Below are 20,601 nucleotides of genomic sequence, written 5' to 3' on the forward strand. Positions count from 1 at the left end.
TCGGCAGCTGGTCTGTCAACACTGGGGAGTGATCTTAGGGATACAGGTGCAGGGCGTGTGAGTGTCCCATCATGTGAAAGAGTGCAGACGCGATGTCGTGAGGGGATGGGATGTCCTGGTTCATAAACATGAAATTTCTACCAAGTAGTATTAAAACTTAGCATAACTTTAATGAAAGCCCTAATTAAGGGTGTTAGTGTATGTGTGTGTCTGCACCTGTGCACAGTTGGATAAAATGGTTTTTAAAGTGCAGTTGCAGTGGAAGGTATGTGATGTGGCAGAGATGAGGGGAGGGTGGTGCTGGGTGTGCCCTCAGGCCGTGCACAGAGCTCCTGTGGGGCTTCCTCCCAGCCCCTGGGACCTCGCCACCGTGCTGCTGGGGTGGGGATAGATGAGCACGCAGAGGCCGGGAGCCAGCCTGGAGGGAATGCAGCCAAGGGGAAGGAGTATCGTTGACTCGGTAAGTGTCGCTGAGACCCTGTGCCGTCTGAGGAAGAGAATGAGGCTGGAACACCGTTTCCCATGTCAGGACCAGAATCCTGTCCCCGTGGACTAAGACGCAAGTGTGACAGCAAAGCAACAGTCTCGGAGTGGCAGTGAGGAGACAGAACACGCACAGGCAGCTACAGGTGGCCAGAAACATGATAAGTGTGATGAGACTCCCAAGCTCCCTGGCAGGTGGGAAGAAGTACAAGTTGAATGTGCATTGACCTTTCTCCTCACATGCCCCGGACAGATGAGACACCTCGGACAGGTGAGGTAGATACCTAGACAAGTGAGACAGGAAAGGGCATGTCTGCTGGTGGAGAGAACTTACGGGGGACGTGAGGTGGTTTCAGTTCTGAAAGCAGTTTAGGGAAGATCTGTTACTTGTAGATCACACGTGTCCTTGGCCCCGGCATTACCCTCCTGGGAGTCTGCCCGTGTGTAGGTGTAGTGACTGCAGACGTTCACGGAGCACGAAGTAGGACCTTGGACGCCTGTCGTGGGGGCACCCCATGCCCAGTATCAGGCAGCCACTAGAAACACGAGTTCAGTAGGGGTTTCTGTGCTTCCTGCTCAGTGGGAAGGTAGTGTGCGTGCATTCGGTGAAGAGAGCATGAGTGTGCACAGGGACACGCAGAGGTTTGCTGCCAGGTTGTCGCCATGGAAGACAGGTGCTCAGGACAAGTCTGGGAATAGGGTGGTGCCGGGGGAGGCCAGCGGAGGAGGGTGGGACCTGCCGTGTACTTGGTTGGCCGGGGGACCGAGAAGGTGGGCACAGTGGAGCAGAGGCCTTTGGCAGCCGGGGGAGGAAGGGTCACACAGAGCACGTGGAGAGCGTTGGTTACATGCACGTGCTTCAGAGCTCGCAGCGCTGCGAGGGTGTGTGCTGCAGGCGGTCTCTGCGCCATCCGCTCATGGAGCCCTGTGCTCATGGAGCCCTGTGCTGTCCTGTGACCTAGCTCTCTGTGTGCATCTCATTGTATCTGTAGGCTTGTGAGTGGCAATTCCATCGAAGAGAAACTTCTGAAGAATGGAACCAAAGACCTGATCCGAGAAGTGGCTGCTCAGGGAAATGACTACTCCATGGCGTTCCTGACACAGGTGCCCTCATTCACTGGGTCCTCAGGGTTTCCACGTGGTGATGGTAGTGTGTAGCTTCTGTGGATTTCAGTGTAGAGTCGTTTGACGGTGCCCCTGGCACCAAGCTTTCGCACTCAGGTCAGGCACGAAACTATATCCTGTGCCGGGGGAGTAACGTGCGTTTCTGTGTTCAGCGGACCATCCAGGAGCTGTTTGAGGTCTATTCTCCCATGGATGATGCTGGCTTCCCAGTGAAAGCCGAGGAGTTTGTTGTCCTTTCTCAGGAACCTTCTGTCACAGAAACCATTGCACCCAAAATTGCACGACCTTTTATAGAGGTAAGGACAGCAGAGCCTGCCCTGCAGTCCCGGGTAAGGAGCTGCCTGCTTTGGGCCTTGACCTCCTGGCTCTCACAGACCCCTCAGGCTCCTCCTGGTTCTTTTCCATGGTCCTAGCTGTGCTGCGGCCTCTGCTGGGAAGCTCATTGGGCAGGGCCACATGCCCTCCCCGCTGTGTGTGGTGAGATCTTCAAGGGTTTACAGTGAAAACAAGTCTGCACAGACCCTCAGGACACGGTCTGGGTGTCTCCTGTCTCTGGGGGTGTTCTATGGGTCACGCCCCTCGCACAGAAGCATCTCTCAGCTCTTTCTGTGTCAGGAGAGACAAGGGTCTACCCCGCCAGGACCTGTGGGTGGTGATGGGCATGGCTGTGAGATGAGGTGCTCGTCTAGCTCTGGGGGGTCAGAGCTGTGTTGTGCAGGCCCACGTGCGGCCTGCGGCTCTTCCCTGTCGTCCCTTTGCTGTCCTTGCACTGCCTCAGGTGGCAGTATGAGGGGCTCGGGGTGCAGTGTGGGCGTCCAGCTCTGCGGAGTGTGGCTCTGTGAAACCCTTAATTTAAAACTTAGAAATCTGCCAGAGCAGTCTGATCCACGGTCAGAGCAGTCTGATCCACGGTCAGAGCAGTCCAATCAAGCCTGCAATTCCTCAGGCCCTGAAGAGCATCGAGGATCTGGAGGGAGACTCGCAGGAGCCTGAGGGGGAGGCCGTGCACGGGACAGCGGACCACAGCGGTGCACAGGAGCAGGAGCCCTCACAGCTGGAGGAGTTGGCCGACTTCATGGAGCAGGTGTGGGCGTTTTCTCCTTTCTGCTTCCACTTGATTTTTTTTCTTTTTAACAAGTCATTGTCTTAAAAATTTGTTCCTTTCATGAAATATTTCTTGTTCACTTTGGCCGAGAAGAATCATCTTTTTGATTCAGGTGTTAGTGGGGGTTGTAAGGATCTTAGCTCATATTAATCTGCAGTTAACTGTATCCAAAAAATATATTTTGAAACAGCTTACCCCAATTGAGAGATATGCTTTGAACTACCTGGAATTGTTTCATGCGTCCACCGATCATGAGAAAGAGAGGAATGGTGAGGTGAGAATCTCAGCTTCTTTGGTGTTAAATTTCGTTTTGAGGAAATGTGACTCACCTGGAATCAAAGGTAACAACCAAGCCCACCCATGTAAAGGCTGCCTGACAGTGAGCAGTCTCGAGAGACCTTTGGGCGGCTCAGAGGGTTTGGGGCACTGGGTGCTCGATAGAGGCTCCATGCTGGGTACACAGAAGTGCTGGGAAATGAATAACCACAGCATGGAGGGGACCCGTGGCAGAGGGAAGAGTGTGAGGTGGGGCCGGGGGCAGACGTGTTCCCGGGTGGGCATGGTGCTGGAAGCCTGTGGTCCTGGTCTCCCAGCAGGACACTGTGCTGACTGCAGTGAGCGCCTGGGAGGCCCAGAACCTGCGGGCGCTGCGGGAGCAGGAGGCCAGGGCGCTGCGGGAGCAGGAGCAGGACCAGCTGCTTACCTACACCAGGGAGGACGCCTACAGCACGGTACGCGTCCCACGCGTCATGCACCACAGCACGACTCGTGCTCTCCAAGACCATGGCGCGGTTTCTTCCCGGTGGTGCAGTGGAGTCCCTGCACTTACCTGAAGAGTTCCTCATGTGGCTGACATATGAAACAGACTGTCCAACTGACAGCTCTCCTGTCTCCCACAGGAGTACATCTGTGAAGGTGCAGACGGGCAGACAGAGGTCATGCCGGTGAGTGCCTTGTCCACTGTGTGTCCTCGTCCTTGTGGGCTGGCTGCCTCTGGGGAGGTGCACAGCTCACACCTCTCCCTTCTCCATGAAGCTCTGGACCCCGCCCACGCCGCCCCAGGATGACAATGACATCTACATCGACTCGGTCATGTGTCTTATGTACGAGACAACGCCCATCCCCGAGTCTAAGCTGCCCCCCGTGTACGTGAGAAAGGAGCGCCGGCGGCACAGAACGGACCCCTCAGGTGTGCACCGTTGGCCCCACTCGTGTCATGTCGCTTTGTGTTCCCGAGCAGGGAGGAGCCTCAGTGTGCGCAGCCCCAGTCAGCAGTGAAAGCGGGAGTGGGTTTGTCTTTGCCAAGGGCTCCTAGGTGACGGGCTCCTGGTCGGCCCCTTGAACCTTTCCTTGGCTTGTTGAGGTGGGAGGGGTGGTCTGGTGACCGCTGTGCTGAGCCTGCCTCTCCATCCAGCCGTAGGCAGGAAGAAGAAGCAGCGGCATGGGGAGGCAGTTGTGCCCCCACGGTCGCTGTTTGACCGTGCAACCCCGGGCCTGCTGAAGATGCGGCGGGAGGGGAAGGAGCAGAAGAAGAACCTCCTGCTGAAGCAGCAGGCACAGTTTGCCAAGCCTCTGCCAGCTTTTGCCAAGCCTGCTGCCGAGTCGGGTCCTGACAACCCGGAGTGGCTCATCAGTGAGGACTGGGCCCTGCTGCAGGTGAGCCTCGCGCCCTGGTTCCCCTTCCCCACGTGTTCCTCCATCCTCCTGGACAGCGGGAAGACTTGATGCTCAGTGTGGTGACCGCTTGTGACTGACCTTGGTCCTCTAGGCCGTGAAGCAGCTGCTAGAGCTGCCTCTGAACCTCACCATTGTGTCCCCGGCCCACACACCCAACTGGGACCTCGTCAGCGACGTCGTCAATTCCTGCAGCCGCATCTACCGCTCTTCCAAGCAGTGCCGCAGCCGCTACGAGAGTGTGCTGATTCCAAGAGAGGAGGGGAAGGTGAGCACCTAAGCAACCATTGGCTCACAGGGTCGCTGGAGGCTCCACAGGGTGAAGGCTTGGCTGTCCTGGCCAGGACTTAGGTGCAGCTGTCATGGTTATGTTTGGTGCACGGTGGAGTCCTGGTGCCTGAGGAAATGCTGTGTGCCTCTGTGGCTCCCAGCACCAGCGAACATGGCCCTGCCTCCCTCTGAAGAGACAGGGAGCGCATTGCTCTGCGCTGTTAGCTCACGTGAGGGAAAGTCTGTCTGCTTTCCCTGGCCCCTTGGCCACTGCACTGGTTTGATGCTCTTTAGACACTCTGGTCCTGACTGACTGGGAGCATCGTGGATGCTACAGATCACAGGGCAGCTGGGTCCTTGGTGTCTGTCAGCAGAAGCCCAGAGAGTCAGCTCTGTGGATGAGAGCAGGTCTCTACTCAGGTGCCTTTCTCGTCCCTCGGGAGCCGAATCGGTCTCCTCACACTTTGCATCTCCCGTCTCCTGGGACAGGGTCACAGCTGTGCCAGCGTCTCTGTGCTCATGTCCTCACTTCCAGTAGCAGAGTTCTCGTCCGAAGTGCAGTGACGGTGTCCTGCTGCGGTGCCACTGCTGTGGTGTGCTCGGTCTGGAAGAGAGGGTTTAATCCCAGGGCCTTGTGTGAGGCCTCCAGGTCAGTGGGCCCATCCCAGGGTCACTGTCTGACCCTTTTGTTGCAGAGTAAGAACAACCGTCCTCTGCGCACGGGCCAGATTTACGCCCAGGATGAGAATGCCACCCACACCCAGCTGTACACGAGCCACTTCGACCTGATGAAGATGACTGCCGGGAAGAGGAGCCCCCCCATCAAGCCTCTGTAGGCCCCACGTTCTCCCTGCACCTTAGCCAAGCCTGGGCCCTAGCAGGAGGCTTTTTGCATCATTTGTTCGTGTCTCCTTTCTTCTTCACGCAGTAACTTCTGTCTCCATTCTGTGTTGTAGGCTTGGCATGAACCCTTTCCAGAAAAACCCCAAGCATGCGTCCGTGTTGGCAGAAAGGTATTCTGTGTTTGTGACATGCTTCTGTGCTTGAAGGGTTATATTTCAGAGTTCTCTCGACACAATGAGCTCGTGCACTGTTGTACCAGATGGGTGTCTGCATCAGCTGGCTGATCCGGTGCAGTGGGGGCTCTCATCCAGGGAGCGTTTTTGTTCACGTGGGGAGGGCATAGAAGTGTGGAAGGTGCCGTCCCTGCCTGCCACCTGTGGAGAGTGCCCCGACGGGGCAGGAGGGCCCTTCTCTCCCTCACGCCTCTGCACTGGCAAACATCTTGTTGGCTCTTCTTTACAAACACACCCAGTTTGGGTGGTGTACTTGCTTTGAATCAAGGAGGTCCGTAGGTGACAAGTGTGGGGGAGGATGTGGGAGTCCTGGGGGCGGGGGTTCCATGAGAGGGTTGGGGAGACCTGTGGGGACCCTCAGCCCTGAGGCTTGCTGCTCCTGCTCTGTGCCCGGGGGGATGGGGGGAGCAGTGTTCATGCATCCAGGTGCCTGGAGTGGTTACTCGGGCAGCCTGGAAGGGAGTGGAGCCGTGGGCTGTGACGACCAAGGCGGCCTTTCTCCTTCCAGGCTGAGCGCCCAGCACCCACCTTTGGGCTGAATGAGAGCTGCCTCCAGCACCTGGCAGCTTTGCAACGAAGGCTGTGGGTCTGGGAATACATGTCTCCTTCAGAACTTGCTGGTTTGTTTTTAACTTCTTCCTCTGTCTTTAGTGGAATCAACTACGACAAGCCCCTGCCTCCTATCCAGGTTGCATCTCTCCGTGCAGAGCGAATCGCCAAAGAGAAGAAGGTGTGGGGTCTGGGCAGGCTGGGCTAGCGGGGCAGCTACCACCAGGCGGCTGTGGCCCTGGCTGCTCCACGCTCCTTTCCTTCCTGCCTGCAGGCTCTGGCTGATCAGCAGAAGGCGCAGCAGCCACCTGTGGCGCAGCCCCCACCACCCCCACCGCAGCCACAGCCTCCACCACCCCAGCAGCCACCACCACCTCTGCCCCAGCCCCCAGCAGCAAGCAACCAGCAGCCCTCCGGGCCACCCACTGTGCAGCCCGCAGCTCAGGCACAGCCTCCAGCACAGCCTGTGCAGCCCCCACCAAAGGTGCCGCCCGCCATCACAACAGTGGGCAGTGCCGCTGTGCTGGTGAGCAGGCCCTCCCCACCCTCCAGCCCCGTGTCGGTTCCTGCAGCATCCGGAGCATCAGATCTGTCAGGGGAGGCGGGAGGCCCAGCCTTCTGGGGGTGTCTTCCACACACTGCGAGGTGTGTTCTCCAAGGCAGCAGGGTGGGAGTTAAGCAGTGATGGGGGCAGAGGCAACTCTCGGTGCAGGTGCCTGGGAAGTTTGGAATTAGACATGACGTGTGAGCCGTAACTGAAGAAGTCGCCCCCTTTCTTCAGCAAACTTGCAGAGTAGATACTGTTTGCCAGTTTACACTTTTCCCTTCTCCCAACCCTGTGGTTTTTCTCAAAGCATGTGCACATGTGCTCATGCACACGCATGAATCTTCTGTAAGAAAAAAGTGGTAAAACGTACAAGAAAGGGGAAGAAAGGCAGGCTTGTGGTCTCATATGCCCAGCTCTGTCACTGTCACACCCCGGTGTGTGCCTGCGCTGTGTGTGCCCACGTGGCCCCCGCTGAGATTACAAGGAAGTGCTCCCGGCACTGGATGGGGAGGCTCTGCTGCTTGGCACTGTCAGCCAGGCGTGGGGGTGGTTATGTCCTGTAGAGCCAACCCTTTCGTTTCACTAGCCTTTGCTGTAGTGGAATTTCCTTACGCGCTTGGGCAGCTTTATTCCTCATTCATTCAGAAAATGCGTTCACTGAGCACCTGCTCTTGGGGAGTCCATCCTGTGGGCAGGCAACCCAATCAGGCAGGACCCCGGGGAGAACAATGTTCAGGAAGCGACTTTGTGCAGAGCCAGCCCCTGGGCGGGGCCTGAGTGACGGGAGTCAGAAAGGGATAGAAACCAGCAAGCTCAGAGGCCCTGAGCTTGGCAGCTATGGGGTCAGAAGGGTCAGTGTGGCTAGAGCACCACTCACTGAGGGATGGACACTGCATTGTGGGGGGAGTGGGGGACAGAGGGGCTGCCCAGGTTGGACCCCTACCTGCTATTGCGCCTGGGTCTAGCTATCCCGTGTGACCACCACCCACAGTCAGGAGTTTGGATTTGATGTTGATGAACGGAATATTTTGTAGGGTTTATAGTGTACGTGTGCGAGTTTGACCTGATATTCAAATAATTTTTCTTCAGCAGGCAGGAGCCATCAAAACGCCCGTTACAGGGACAAGCATGCCAGCAGGTGAGGGGGCAGGCGTGCAGCACGGGCTCACTTCTCCTGTGTGCTTCTGCCTCACAGGCCTTCTCCCCGCAGGCACAGTGAGCGGAAACGTGATAGTGAACACCATCGCGGGTGTCCCTGCCGCCACCTTCCAGTCGATTAACAAGCGCCTTGCTTCGCCCGTGGCGCCTGGAGCCTTGACGGTGAGTTGTCCCCGCTCCTGTTTGTTCAGGAGCATGCCCAGCCTAGGACTCCGTGGAAGTGGGTACAGAAGGTGCTGAGCCAGCTGAGTTCCGTGAGATAACACGGACATTCGGGAAGGTTTCTGTGTTATGCTTTCTGAGGACACATGGAAATCTCTACACCATCATCCCTGGGCCGGGGGGGGGGGGGATGAGGGTGCATCACAGGTGCCGCTGGTGGTGCCCCTTGTGCCTTGAGGGTTGTGGGGATGCAGAGATGGCCACTCGGGGATCACACCATGGGAGGGGGCATGTGTCACGTGATATTGAGACACACTCTTACATTCATTACTGGTGTGCGGGGTGCAGGCCAGGCACAGGAGGGGTGCTCAGTTTATGGGCTATCTAGACACAGGCCAAACTGTGGTAGCAGGTAAGGACCAAACCTGGGCAAAGAGGTAGACGCGGAGCCACAAGACCACCTGCACAGAGCCAGAGGAGCTGGGAGACAGCCACAGGAGAGCCACACTCAGCAAGGGAACACCTCATGTTTCACCATGAACACACAGACGGACAGCTGAGGTTTAGGGGTTTAGATTTATATCCCAGTTTCCAGTTTAGTCACAGATCCCAGGCAGCACGAGCCCTGAACGACAAGCTGCTCAGAGTCAGCTGTGCTTTGCAGGGAGGGTAGTGATGTCCCTCCGCAGCTTTGGGAAGTGTTCTTCCACGGAGATGTGGCTGTAGTGATCCAGACAGCGTGGTGCTGGCTGCAGGGTGGACACACGTCCCAGGGGAGGGGGGAGGGTTGTGAACAGACCCTTACGCACAGTAGATTTTCACTGAGGGTGCCAAGAGGACTCAGGAAGGACAACAGGCTGATCGGGAACTGTGTCCTTAACTCACACTGGTCATAGACCAAAATGTGAAACCCCAGCCTAGTACTGGGGGAAGACACTGGAATCATCTTTGCTGCCGTGGCTCAGGCATACGTTTCTCAGGACACCAAAGCTTGTCAATTATTAAAGAAAATTTAACTAGACAGCATCAAAAATCACAAACCTCTGATGTTTGAAAAGTATTATGAAGAAAATGAGAAGTATGTGCAGAACATATCAGGTAAAGGACTGGTATTTAGGTGGTATCAAGATTTTTCAGTCAATAAGAAAACTTTTAGAAAGACACAAGAGATTTGAGCAGTTATTCATCAAAGAAGATACGTATATATACACACAGATAGCAAGTGAGAGTGAAAAATGCTCAACATGAGTAGTTGGTCGGGAAATGCAAATTAAAGCCACGATGATACACTAACACACACCCTTGGGAACGGCTTCCAGACCAGAAGCAGGGCCTGGCGGAGCCCAGTGCTGGGGAGCAGCAAGGTCCCCCTGATGACGGGAGTGCAGGCTCTTCCAGTGAATGGAGAGCTGTCAGGTTCCTTCTCTTTGTTCCATCCTCACCAAGGACATTTCCCATTGTTTGTTCAGATAGAATGTGAGGGAGAGAGAGGAAGAGAGAAACATTGACGTGAAAGGGACACATCGAGTGGCTACCACCCACACGACCGACCAGGGCCGGGGACAAACTGCAACCGAGGCACACGCCCTTAGCGGGAACCGAACCCAGGTCTCTCTGGACCGCAGGCCCACGCTCTAACCACTGAGCAACCGGCCAGGGCAGGTTCTTTCTTATCCAAGTAAACATGCAGTTATACAGCCCATCCATTCCACTCCTTGGTTTCCCCAGCAGATGTGTATACACACAAAATCTGACCATGAATGTGGATAGTGGCCTCATCCATAATTAGTTTTAAAAAAAAAGGTACAACCTAACTATGCTTCAACTGGCCTATTGAAAAAGAACTATTTCTGTGTGCAATATTTTAAAAGGTAAAGTGATTCAGCCATGATGTATTTTTTGAGCACCTCTCCCAGACAGGATACTCCTCCTGGTGCTGTGGGGACGGGAACATGACTGAAACCCGCAGCACTTTCACGAGGCTTCTGCCAGCGTGGAGCTGGAACGGTGACTGTAGACAGCAGGGAAAGCTTTCTGGAGAGGCAGACAGCAGACAGTGGGCAGACCCTCTAGACTTGAAGTAGAGGTATTACTGGGCATAGATTTTGAAACAACTATACTTCCTGTTTCAAAAAATGGGAAGAAGCTTGAAAATATCTATAAAAGCCAGGAAACTATTTTAAAAGACCATAGAGAAATGAAAAATGGTTAACAGAATTGAAAAAAGAAAACGTGATAATTGGGCTTAATGTCAGTTTACACAGTAGAAGAGAGAATTAGTGAACTAGAAAACAAGTCAGAGGAAGTTACCCGAATGGAGCGTGGGGAGACCACAGGTGGATGGGCAGGGAAAATGTAAAGCTATGGGAGGTTGACTGCGAGGATGGGCAGAGACCGAGAAATGTGTAGCTAGAACTAACCATATGTACAAAACCTCAAGCAGCCCAGACCCACACTGTGCACGCAGTGGCAGGGCAGCAGGCAGCAGGGACCCGGCAGCTTGCTCTCCTTGGGGCAGTGAGGCCAGCAGCCTGTGGGGTGACGTGTTGCTGTAATGAGAGAAAACCGCCGGCCCCAGGACTCTGTTTCCTTTGAAAATATATATATATATTTTTTTTTTTATCCTCACCCGAGGACATTTTTCGATATTTTGTTCAGATAGAGTGGGAGGGAGAGAGAGAGACATCGACGCGAAAGGGACACATCAAGTGGTTGCCACCCACATGACCCAACCAGGGCCGGGGACAAACTGCAACCGAGGTGCATGCCTTTAGCTGGACTCGAACCCGAGTCTCTCCAGACCTCAGGTCAAAGCTCTAAACGCTGAGCCAAACTGGCTAGGGCTCCTTTGAAAATATTTTGAAGAACAGGGTAAAGAAAAACATTCTCTAACAACTGAGAGAATTACTAGTAGATCTTTATTAAATGATGTCCTTTTGGCAGAAGGAGGTGTTGCCAGGTGGAAGGTCTGAGCAATGAGAGAAAAGAACATAGTGTGGGGGTAATTGGGTGAAGGTTGACTTCACACACAGCAGTCTGTGAAGGGGGGTTCACAGGAGTGGAGACAGTACACAAGAAATGGTGATGAGTAAAGTGTGGGAGGGCGAGAGGTGCTGAAATGTTCTAGAATCTCTTTGCTGTTCACAAAAAGTAAGCTACCAATTGGACTTCAGTCAGTGTGCAGGATGCGATTAGTAGATGAGCCACTGAAAGAATGGAAATGGAGTGTAACTTCTAAACTGGGAGGGGAGAAAACGTGAAAGAAGGTAAGAAAGGCGATGGGAAGAAACCTGGACTGACGGGTGGGACAGAAAGCACAGGACGAGGTGCTGGGTTAGGCCCTCGCGCGTGATGGAGCGAGCCGAGCGCAGAAGGACGAGCAGGGACTGCGCACCACAGGCCAGCAGCCCAAGCAGCACGTTGGAGGAACTCGGAAGTAGGAGTGGTGCAGCCTGGGCACCAGCTTGTGGGCGCGGGGCAGCCGGTGTGCGAGGCAGGAGGCCACACGAAGAAGGGTCCACGCTGCAGCCTCCATGCCTGACCATGGGAGCTGCAGTTAGGGCCTCGGACTGCCCGTTTTGGGGACACACTGGTATCCATAGGACGGTCAAGTCTCAGCAGGTCCTCTGGGTGAGGACAGGGACAGTGCAGTATTTCAGAGCGGGGGCTGGGATGCCGTCGTCCGGAACTGCTGCTCCTGCTGTGGTAAGCAGCCTGCACTGTAGCTCCAGGCACGTGCTGTAAGACTCTTCCTCTCAGCACCTCCAGGACGTGCCCACTCCTTTGGGCTAAGAGTCGGGTGCCCTTTCCACCCATATTGCAGTCACCTGATGGGCCCTCATCTTACATTTCCAGACTTCCGGAGGCTCCACACCTGCCCAGGTGGTTCACACCCAGCCTCGAGCAGTTGGCTCCCCAGCCACGTCTGACCTGGTGTCCCTGGCACCGACACAGGGTGTTCGTGCAGTCACCTCCGTGACAGCCTCGGCCGTGGTCACTACCAGCCTGACGGCAGTGCAGACCCCAACCCGGTCTTTGGTGACTCAGGTGTCCCAAGGTAAAGATGGGTTGGTCTCTCGTGGCCTGTCCCGCCCTGGAAGGCAGGACTCAGCTTCTGTTGGTTTTGGGGGAGGGGATCAGTGTCCACTAATGAAGAACTTCTCCAGCCACAGGGGTTCAGCTCCCAGGAAAGACCCTCACGCCCGCCCACTTCCAGCTCCTCCGGCAGCAGCAGCAGCAGCCACCGCCCCCTCCACCGCCCTCCCAGACGCAGGTCCCGCAGCTCCAGGGCCAGGCCCAGTCGCCCGCACAGATCAAAGCTGTGAGCAAGCTGACACCGGTGAGCACCTCCTAGGAACCGTAAGCGCACCGTGGGTGACATTGTGTGGTGCAGTTCCAGGTGCATTGTGCACACGCTGCGTAGTCTGTAGGCAGGAAGTGTTTGCGTTGCCTTTGAGGGCTTTCTGCACAGTACTCCGGAGGCCTCGGACCCCTGCTCCAAATACCTTCCCACCTTCGTGCTACGCTCCATGCCCGGGTCAGGCTCCAGAGAGGGCGGAGCCACTCGGTCCCATTCCCACCCAGACTGCGTGATCCTCAGTCTGGGGGATGGGCAGTGGAGACTTGGTGTACTGGGAGTGGTTCCCGCACCGATTCTCACAGGCAGTCGTTGAGTGTGCTGTGCCTGAGCTCTGCCCGTGTGCACGCCATGCTGACATGTACGTGAGCACACTCCTGCGCGTACAGGCAGCCTGAGCCTGGGCATAGGGAGCGGCCAGGAAAACGTGTAATTAAAATCCCAGCCCACTGTCAGGCCTGCCCAGTAAGTGCCTGGCCCTGGGCCTGTCCGTTCCCAGATCAGAGGGGACACGAAGGCCTGTTGGGGGCTGTGGAGGACACACTGGCGCTGTGTCGAGGCTTTCTCCTCAAGGCACCTGCACGAGTACCCAGGAGACGCAGTGCGATGAAAAAGAACATTTATTCCTGAGTTGCTGCAGCCACATCGCAAGGGCTTAATGGCCACACGTGGTTGTGGCTGCAGCATGGTCAGCTCAGATCTGGGCTGTGTGCGTCACGGCAGGAGGTTGTGCTGCATGGCTCCGAGTTAGTGACTGGGCCCCACAGAGGCAGGTTGTCCAAGTTGGTGTCCCGCCCAGGTCACCTCTCCTCTGGCCTTCCTGCTCGTCCGCTCAGACATCGGCCTCTAGGGCTGTCCTCGCCCAGAGCCCCGCGCCCCACTCCTCCCCCTGTTCTCCCTCCTCACGCCAGGGCAGCTCCAGTGTAGGACGAGGTGAGATCTGATAGTCGTGAGCAGCTCACTGTGAGTTTCCTTAGAAAACAAAGCCACTTATTTCTTTAAAATATTTTTGAACTATCTTGACATTTTGATTTTTTTATTTAAAGACATGAAGTTGGTTAATGAAACTTATTTTTAGACAGTTGGAATAAGTAAGTGAGAGCTGGTGCACATCTTATCATTTTAAAATTTCAAGAGGGACCATGACTTGAAGATCTTTAAAATGTTTGGCGTGCTGCAGATATGAGTCGGCTTGTCTGTAAGAGCGACCTGGAGCTTTGCTGTAGCTACCAGTACATCAGCGTCGCTGTTTCTAGTTTTTGTCCACAATATGCTAATTTTTTAAAAGTAACATTTAAAACACCAGTGGAGAGGCTGTGGAGGAGGGTTGCCCCTGCGTGTCAGCAGCTGGTCGCTCTGGTGCTCATGCGTCGTAGAACAGTCACTGAGAGCCAAGCTGTGCAGCGTGGGTGCAGCCAGTACTGATGAAAAGCTACTCTGGGTTTCAGGAGCACCTCATCAAAATGCAGAAGCAGAAACTGCAGCTGCCCCAGCAGGCCCCACCGCCGCAGGCCCCGCCAGGGCCCCCGCCGCCCACCGCGCAGGTGCAGGTGCAGCCCCCACCGCCCGCACAGCAGCAGAGCCCCCAGCTCACCACCGTCACGGCCTCCAGGCCTGGAGCCCTGCTCACGGGCACCGCCGTGGCCAACCTCCAGGTGGCCCGGCTCGTAAGTTCCCCTCGATACTCTTGTTTTCCTGACGCGCTGTCTCTTTACATTTTAACTGAACTCACAGCTTGCTTGGCCGTGCGGAGTGACGGGGACTCACCCATGAGGTCGAAGGCATGGCCCTTCCCCAAGGGCCTGAGTGCCCATTGGGAAGGGTGAGACAGTCTGTGGGGACATTGAAGTGATTGTGCTTCCCCGAGCTGCAGTGTCGCAGAGCTCATGGCTGAGCACTTGAGGGGTGAGGTGCAAGCCAGACCATGGAAGGAGGCAGGGTCTGTGTTGGGGACAGCACATGGGCATGCAGGTGGTGGCACGGTGCCACCGGGTAGAGATGCAGGAGGAGGGAGAAGGAGACTGCAGGATGTTGGGAGGCGGCAAAGCCTGAAAAACCTGACTTAGGTGCCACAGCGCTTCGTGGGTGTGGGGAAGACGGTGGGAGGGAGGAGTGTGCCGTCAGGGTGCAGACGGTGTCGGGGATTAACGTCCAACCAGCGTCGACCCAGACACTCAGGACAGTCCAGGTAGCTCAGCTTGGGAGACCTCACCCTGGCACAGATGACACGGTGCTACATCTACCACCCGAGTGGTGTTCACTGACCGTTGCAGGGTAGGACAGGTGTTCTAATGTTACCCCCTTTGCAGGTGCAGAGCCTGAGGCCAGCAGCTTAGGTCACCTGCCCAAAGCCTAGCGTGTCACCCACAACGCTGGTTCTGCTCTGGGTGTGCCTCCCCCACTTTAAGTCTGCAAGACAGCCTAGAAGGGGATAAAACCTGCAAAAGCACCTTTGGTTTCCCGTGTTCAGGAGAAGCTCCAGCTCAGATGAGAAAGGTGGTGACAGGCACGGGGCCAGGCCAGGCAGCTCCCTCTGGTGGGGTCTAACCGGTCGAGCTCAGGAAAGCGCACACCATTCTACCCAGCAGCCCTGTTCCTGCCACATCCGAAAGAAATCATAGGACCGTGCTGTGCCGGGTGTGCAGCTGGCTCGTTTCAGGGCTGTTAGGAGAAACCAAAGACGTTTGCTGAGTAGTTTGTGCAGCGTCCATGCACGGATCGTAAGCGACTCAGAGGACTGGTTGTCATAAAAGGAAGAGAAGCAGATGACAAGAAACCTGGTTCATCCCACTCCACCTGCTTTCACAGCGGCGTGGACAAGGGCAGGCCGGGCAGGCCGAGTGCGGGTTCACATTCAGGTGCGGGCTGTTGGGGTTATGGGTGATTTTTACTTTACATCTTCTAGGTAGTCCAAGTTGCTCTACATATAAAAATGGACTTATTTCTGTTTTCCTTTTTAAAAATGTAACTTAAGAAAGTGCTCAGATGCAGTGTATACTAAGTTGGTGGACTTCAGGGGAGGTCTTGGGGTGAGCTCCAGCAGTGGGCTGACCTTCAGCAGGACGAGGAAACGAGGTTCTGTGGGGAGCAGGGTGCAGTCGGGCTGCTCTGAGGACAGGAGATGTGAGGGCTGTGTGACCAATGCACTTGTAGGTCTTGCCGAACCCTGTCCTGCGTTTGTTGGTGACGGGTTGACCGCATCGGTCAGTCTCCAGTAAGATGTGGACCTTGGCTGGCTGCCGCTTCCCACCCTTGTGAGCCCTGTCCACGTCTCCCCTTGACCTCTCGTGGGGAGGTCCACTCTTGTGAGCCCTGTCCACGTCTCACCCTTGACCTCTCGTGGGGAGGTCCACATGGATTGCTGAATCTCTGGACTCCCTCTCTCTTTTTAGACACGGGTTCCCACGTCGCAGCTGCAGGCGCCAGGCCAGGTGCAGGCGCAGGCGCCCCCACCGGCTCAGGTGGCCCTGGCGAAGCCTCCAGTGGTGTCTGTGCCCGCAGCTGTGGTCTCCTCACCGGGCGTCACAACCCTGCCCATGAACGTCGCGGGGATCAGCGTGGCCATCGGGCAGCCACAGAAAGCCGCAGGTGCCTGCCCTCGCCCCTGGAGCCTGGAGTGGGGCTGATGAGCCTTTTCTAGTGGAAGCGCCACCAGCCTTGCTGACTCCTTCGTCCGACACCCGTCTTGAGAGCACTGTGGCGTGTTAGAAGTGTCTCAGGCTTCCTGAGTGCAAGCTTGACCCTCAATCTAACCATAATGATTTGAACTTCCCGTTCTTTTATCTCAGCGATTTTTAGCCGGTGTGCCAAAAGAATTTTTAAAACGCAACACCTAACCACTTAATCGGGCACTGATCTCTTTTCCCTTAGCTTGTCAAATAAGATGACAGCAGCCAACACAGTATTAGCCATCTGATGTAAATAAATCAAAATTACACCTGTTTTTTTTTTGTCAGATAGGCAAAAAAGACATTTTTCAGCATGCTGAAGCATGTTAGCAGTTCGTGTGGTCGAGAACTGCTGCGCTGAGGGCCCTGGTGGGCCCAGGGGCATCTCGAGTGGTGGGAGGTGGCTGTTTCGGGGACTGTTCTGTAGAAGTCACGTAGTCCAAACAGCTCAGGGACTCGGGGGTGAAGGGAGCTCGGTGTGAGCCTGATGCAGGGCCTGAGACTTACCCTCCTGACTGATGTTGCAGGACAGACTGTCGTGGCCCAGCCCGTGCACGTGCAGCAGCTGCTGAAGCTCAAGCAGCAGGCCGTGCAGCAACAGAAGGCCATCCAGCCGCAGGCTGCCCAGGGCCCGGCCGCTGTCCCGCAGAAGGTACTGGGCTCCTGCGTGGGGTTGTTGGGTCGCCCTGTCTTCACACTGAATCCGGCCCTACTGCTAGAAAAGAAAACTCCTGAGATGTTGAAACGTGTTCAGTTTGCAGCCATGTCTCTGCAACCCAAGTACAGAGACCACGTGTGCTTGGCCCACCTGCAGAGAAAACGAGCAGTTAGGTTAGGTGGGCAAAGAGTGTGCCCACGGGTTCCTAACTCCTCATGCCAGCCTTCCAGGGTACGTGCCAAATGCTCAGAGTCAGGTCTGAGAGACTGCCTGTGTATGTTTTCTCCGTTGTGGTCAAGTGCACTCACGTGACGGGCAAACAGCCCAGGTGCTGCAGAGCATGTGAAGGTGACCCCAGCCCCAGGTCAGGGCTTCAGGAGAGGGGACAGTCACGGGGGGGCCGGGTCCCCGCAGCAATGGGGCAGAGGGCAGGCAGTGCAGGGAGCACATGGCAGGCGCACTGCGGGTGTGGGGCAGCGGAGCCCACAGCGCAGGCTGCGGCTCTGAGAGGGGACATGGTCTTGCGGACTCTAACCCTGGATGGCCTCTCTTCCTTCAGATCACTGCACAACAGATTGCTGCTCAGGGTCAACCCCAGAAGGTCACCTATGCTGCCCAGCCAGCCCTTAAAACCCAGTTTCTTACCACACCCATCTCCCAGGCTCAGAAACTGGCCGGGACTCAGCAGGTGCAGACCCAGATCCAGGTGAGCATGAGCCAGCACAAGGGCTGGATTGCAGACACTGCAGGTGCCCAGCACAGTGAGTGGACAATGTGCAGGATCCAGACAATAAAAATGGCGTCACTGTTAGGAGAGTTGAGAGAGTGGCACAGGTCCGTCACTATTCCTCAGAGCAGCGTGTCCCCTGACGTCCTCTCTGGCTTGGCCATCCGTGAGATCCAGCAGTGGGGCGTGGGCACGCCCAGGCGGTGCTGTGGCGGCATCTTTGATGTGTGGGAGGCTCCTCCGGGAGTTGGTGGTCAGCTCCTGCTTCGGGAGTTGACACTGTGTGTGCCGCATGTTTGCTGGGGGGGCGCGGGCTGTGGGCGGCACATGTCGTTGAGCTTCCACGGAGGCCCCGCAGTGATGCCTTCCCTGCAGCCTCGCCCCTCCGCCCTCTGCAGCCCTCTCCAAACCTGTTGCCAGTAGACGTCCCCTCTGGGGCAGTGCCTGGCTGCATGTTTTCACTCTGGGGGTCAGACTTGGCTCTGTCTTCTCCCAGGACATTGTGGCTGTGTCTGTGGACGAGCACACGGTCCGCATCTTCCTGATCTCACTGCTGAGCAGTGCTTTCTGTGTCTGAGGAAGTCCCCCCCCAAGGTCACGACGTCATGTCTGGTTCTTAGGAAGTTTTCCCCCCGAGGTCGAGACGTCATGTCTGGTTCTTAGGAAGTTTTCCCCCCGAGGTCGAGACGTCATGTCTGGTTCTTAGGAAGTTTCCCCCCGAGGTCGAGACGTCATGTCTGGTTCTGAGGAAGTCCCCCCCGAGGTCACGACGTCATGTCTGGTTCTTAGGAAGTTTCCCCCCGAGGTCGAGACATCATGTCTGGTTCTGAGGAAGTCCCCCCCGAGGTCGCGACGTCATGTCTGGTTCTTAGGAAGTTTCCCCCCTTCCTGGAGTTGTTCTCTCCAGACGATGTGAGAGACGGTTTTCATTTTACTTTTCCTGTTGGAAACCCGGTTCTCTCAGTGGCACTTACAAAGGACTCCACCCTCTCTGGTCCACTGCGTCTTCAGCATAAATCCCCGTGGCCTCCACAGGCTTGTCTGTAGCGCGTGGTGTCTGCCCTCGCCCTGGGCTGTGGGAGGAGATGGGCGTCTGGAAGGCACACTCCCGCCGCCCGCCCGCTGGCTGCGCCTGCTCTGCACTCCCAGCAGACCCGAGGGACTGAGTTAGCCGCACTGCTGGGTTTACAGAATTGCCAAGACTTACGCGTCAGTTTTGGGGGAAGTTGACATTTTTAGACTGGATTCACATTCACCAACTGATCCATCTTTAGTTGTTCACCTCTTCTTTAATGTCCCTAATTACGATTTCTGACTTTTCCAGAAAAGTCACTTAACACTTGTGTTGGGTTTATCCCTAGGTAATCAGAGACTTTTGTGATGCTTCTGTAAACAGTGTGTTTCTGTGTGTTTGTTTTCTGTCTACTTTGTACATACATGGGACTCTTGAGCTTTGTGTTCAGCAGCCTTGACTCGTTCCTGCTCCGGGGCCAGGTCGCCTGTAGGTTCTTCTGTGTCTGATCAAATCACCTGCGAGTGGCGGCCACACCCTGCTCCCTCCTTCCCTTCTTCTTCCCACATTGTGCTGGCCAAGCCCAGGGTGTGCACACAGAAGCAGTTCAGCCCTGCCCTGGCCGGTTCGGCTCAGTGGTTGAACATCGATCGACCTGTGGACCAGAGTCCCGGGTTCGGTTCCCGCTAGGGGCACGTACCACCAAAAAAAAAAAAAAAAAAAAAAGGCTTTAAAAAAAATTGCACTTTGTTAGAGCAAGAAAATGTTCTCCTTTGTCTAGTTTGCTAGAAGTATTTGTTCCTTTTTGTTTCGGTGATTTGTCTGTTTCACCATCGGTGTGCACCCATCCCCCACCCCCACCCCCGCCCTCTGAGAGCGAGAGTCCTCTTGGTGCAGAGGCTCCAGAGGCTCCAGAGGCAGAGCTGCAGCCAGTCGCTGGCCCCTCCCACACAGCGGGCCGGACTCGGCTCTCCTGACATGCTCAAGTATCTCATTCCATCCCCAGTTTAATTCTCTCCTGTAAGCTTGGGGCCGTTTTTAGTAAAAGAAATATTTGACTATGTGAATTATGAGACCAAAGATAAGTTCCAAATGGCACATGATTGCAGATTAAGAAGCTGGTCAGAGCTGGCATGAAGGTGAGCTCGGCTCTCTCAGTGCCAGGTGAGCACACTTGGAGAAGGGCTCTTTTCTGTCATCTGGCCATTGGTTTATTTTGAATTAGTAACCGAGAAGAAAAGAAAGGGAATCTTTTTGTGCATACGTTCTTTTGAATTCTGCCCTTGGCTTTTTTTGTTTTGTCAAAGGTTGCAAAGCTCCCTCAAGCCGTGCAGCCGCAGACGCCCGTGGCTGGTGTCCCGCAGGTTGGCCCTGCTTCCCAGCAGGTAGGTGTGGGGACAGGCGGCCGTGGGATGTTCTCACGTGGGCTTTTCAGCGACCTTCACGCTCCCCAGATCGAGAGAGTTCTTGGTTTCCTTCTTGAGGAAGTAGGATTTGAGTTAGTAGAGAATCACTTCTGATTTTCATAATACGGAAGGAAAATAAACTCAGCGTCAGATGTACCAGCGGAGCTCATGTCTGGGATCAGTGCTGCAGCCATCACTGTCAGGTGTGTCCTGCAGGCTGGGGCTCCACACCTTCGTGTGGGGAACTGAACATGCAGCAGACAGCACTAGGCCAGCCGTGACCACCCCAAGAGCCTGGTGGGCAAGCTGTCACTGTGCTATTCACAGCCACAAAATGTGGCCACGTGAGAGCAGTGCTTGAAACATTGCTATTCCCAGAATCACACTAGCATGTGGATTTCAAGAAACCAGGTACAGTTGAGCCTTGAACAACATGGGGTTCAGTGGCATGCACCCCCTGAGCACTCAGAAATCTGTGCATACCTGTCTGCCCTCCATGTAACATTCATTCCCAACCCGTGGCTGCTGACCTCTGAACAGCATGGGTTTGACCTTCACCGGCCCACTTACTCACAGACCTACCTGTATGTTCAAACCCGCGTAGTTCAAGCGACAGCGTAGCAG

General features: G+C 55.6%; 1 protein-coding gene across 1 annotated transcript in view; it reads left to right on the forward strand.

Moving 5' to 3' along the window:
- The window catches only part of EP400 (E1A binding protein p400), a 76,639-nt gene that overhangs the window by 53,148 nt on the left and 2,890 nt on the right, over positions 1–20,601 (forward strand). Inside the window, exons 32-53 of the mRNA XM_036276193.1 lie at positions 1,476–1,587; positions 1,761–1,904; positions 2,555–2,692; positions 2,904–2,987; positions 3,310–3,444; positions 3,613–3,657; positions 3,749–3,902; positions 4,128–4,369; positions 4,482–4,655; positions 5,353–5,489; positions 5,614–5,670; positions 6,385–6,463; positions 6,557–6,808; positions 7,922–7,967; positions 8,040–8,149; positions 12,005–12,206; positions 12,316–12,488; positions 13,955–14,173; positions 15,899–16,094; positions 16,702–16,826; positions 17,392–17,538; positions 19,879–19,956. Coding sequence (XP_036132086.1) covers positions 1,476–1,587; positions 1,761–1,904; positions 2,555–2,692; positions 2,904–2,987; positions 3,310–3,444; positions 3,613–3,657; positions 3,749–3,902; positions 4,128–4,369; positions 4,482–4,655; positions 5,353–5,489; positions 5,614–5,670; positions 6,385–6,463; positions 6,557–6,808; positions 7,922–7,967; positions 8,040–8,149; positions 12,005–12,206; positions 12,316–12,488; positions 13,955–14,173; positions 15,899–16,094; positions 16,702–16,826; positions 17,392–17,538; positions 19,879–19,956 — 3,049 coding nt within the window. The remainder of the gene's footprint in view (positions 1–1,475; positions 1,588–1,760; positions 1,905–2,554; positions 2,693–2,903; positions 2,988–3,309; positions 3,445–3,612; positions 3,658–3,748; positions 3,903–4,127; positions 4,370–4,481; positions 4,656–5,352; positions 5,490–5,613; positions 5,671–6,384; positions 6,464–6,556; positions 6,809–7,921; positions 7,968–8,039; positions 8,150–12,004; positions 12,207–12,315; positions 12,489–13,954; positions 14,174–15,898; positions 16,095–16,701; positions 16,827–17,391; positions 17,539–19,878; positions 19,957–20,601) is intronic.

This window comes from Molossus molossus, unplaced genomic scaffold (assembly GCF_014108415.1).
Source record: "Molossus molossus isolate mMolMol1 unplaced genomic scaffold, mMolMol1.p scaffold_m16_p_22, whole genome shotgun sequence".
Lineage (NCBI taxonomy): Eukaryota > Metazoa > Chordata > Mammalia > Chiroptera > Molossidae > Molossus > Molossus molossus.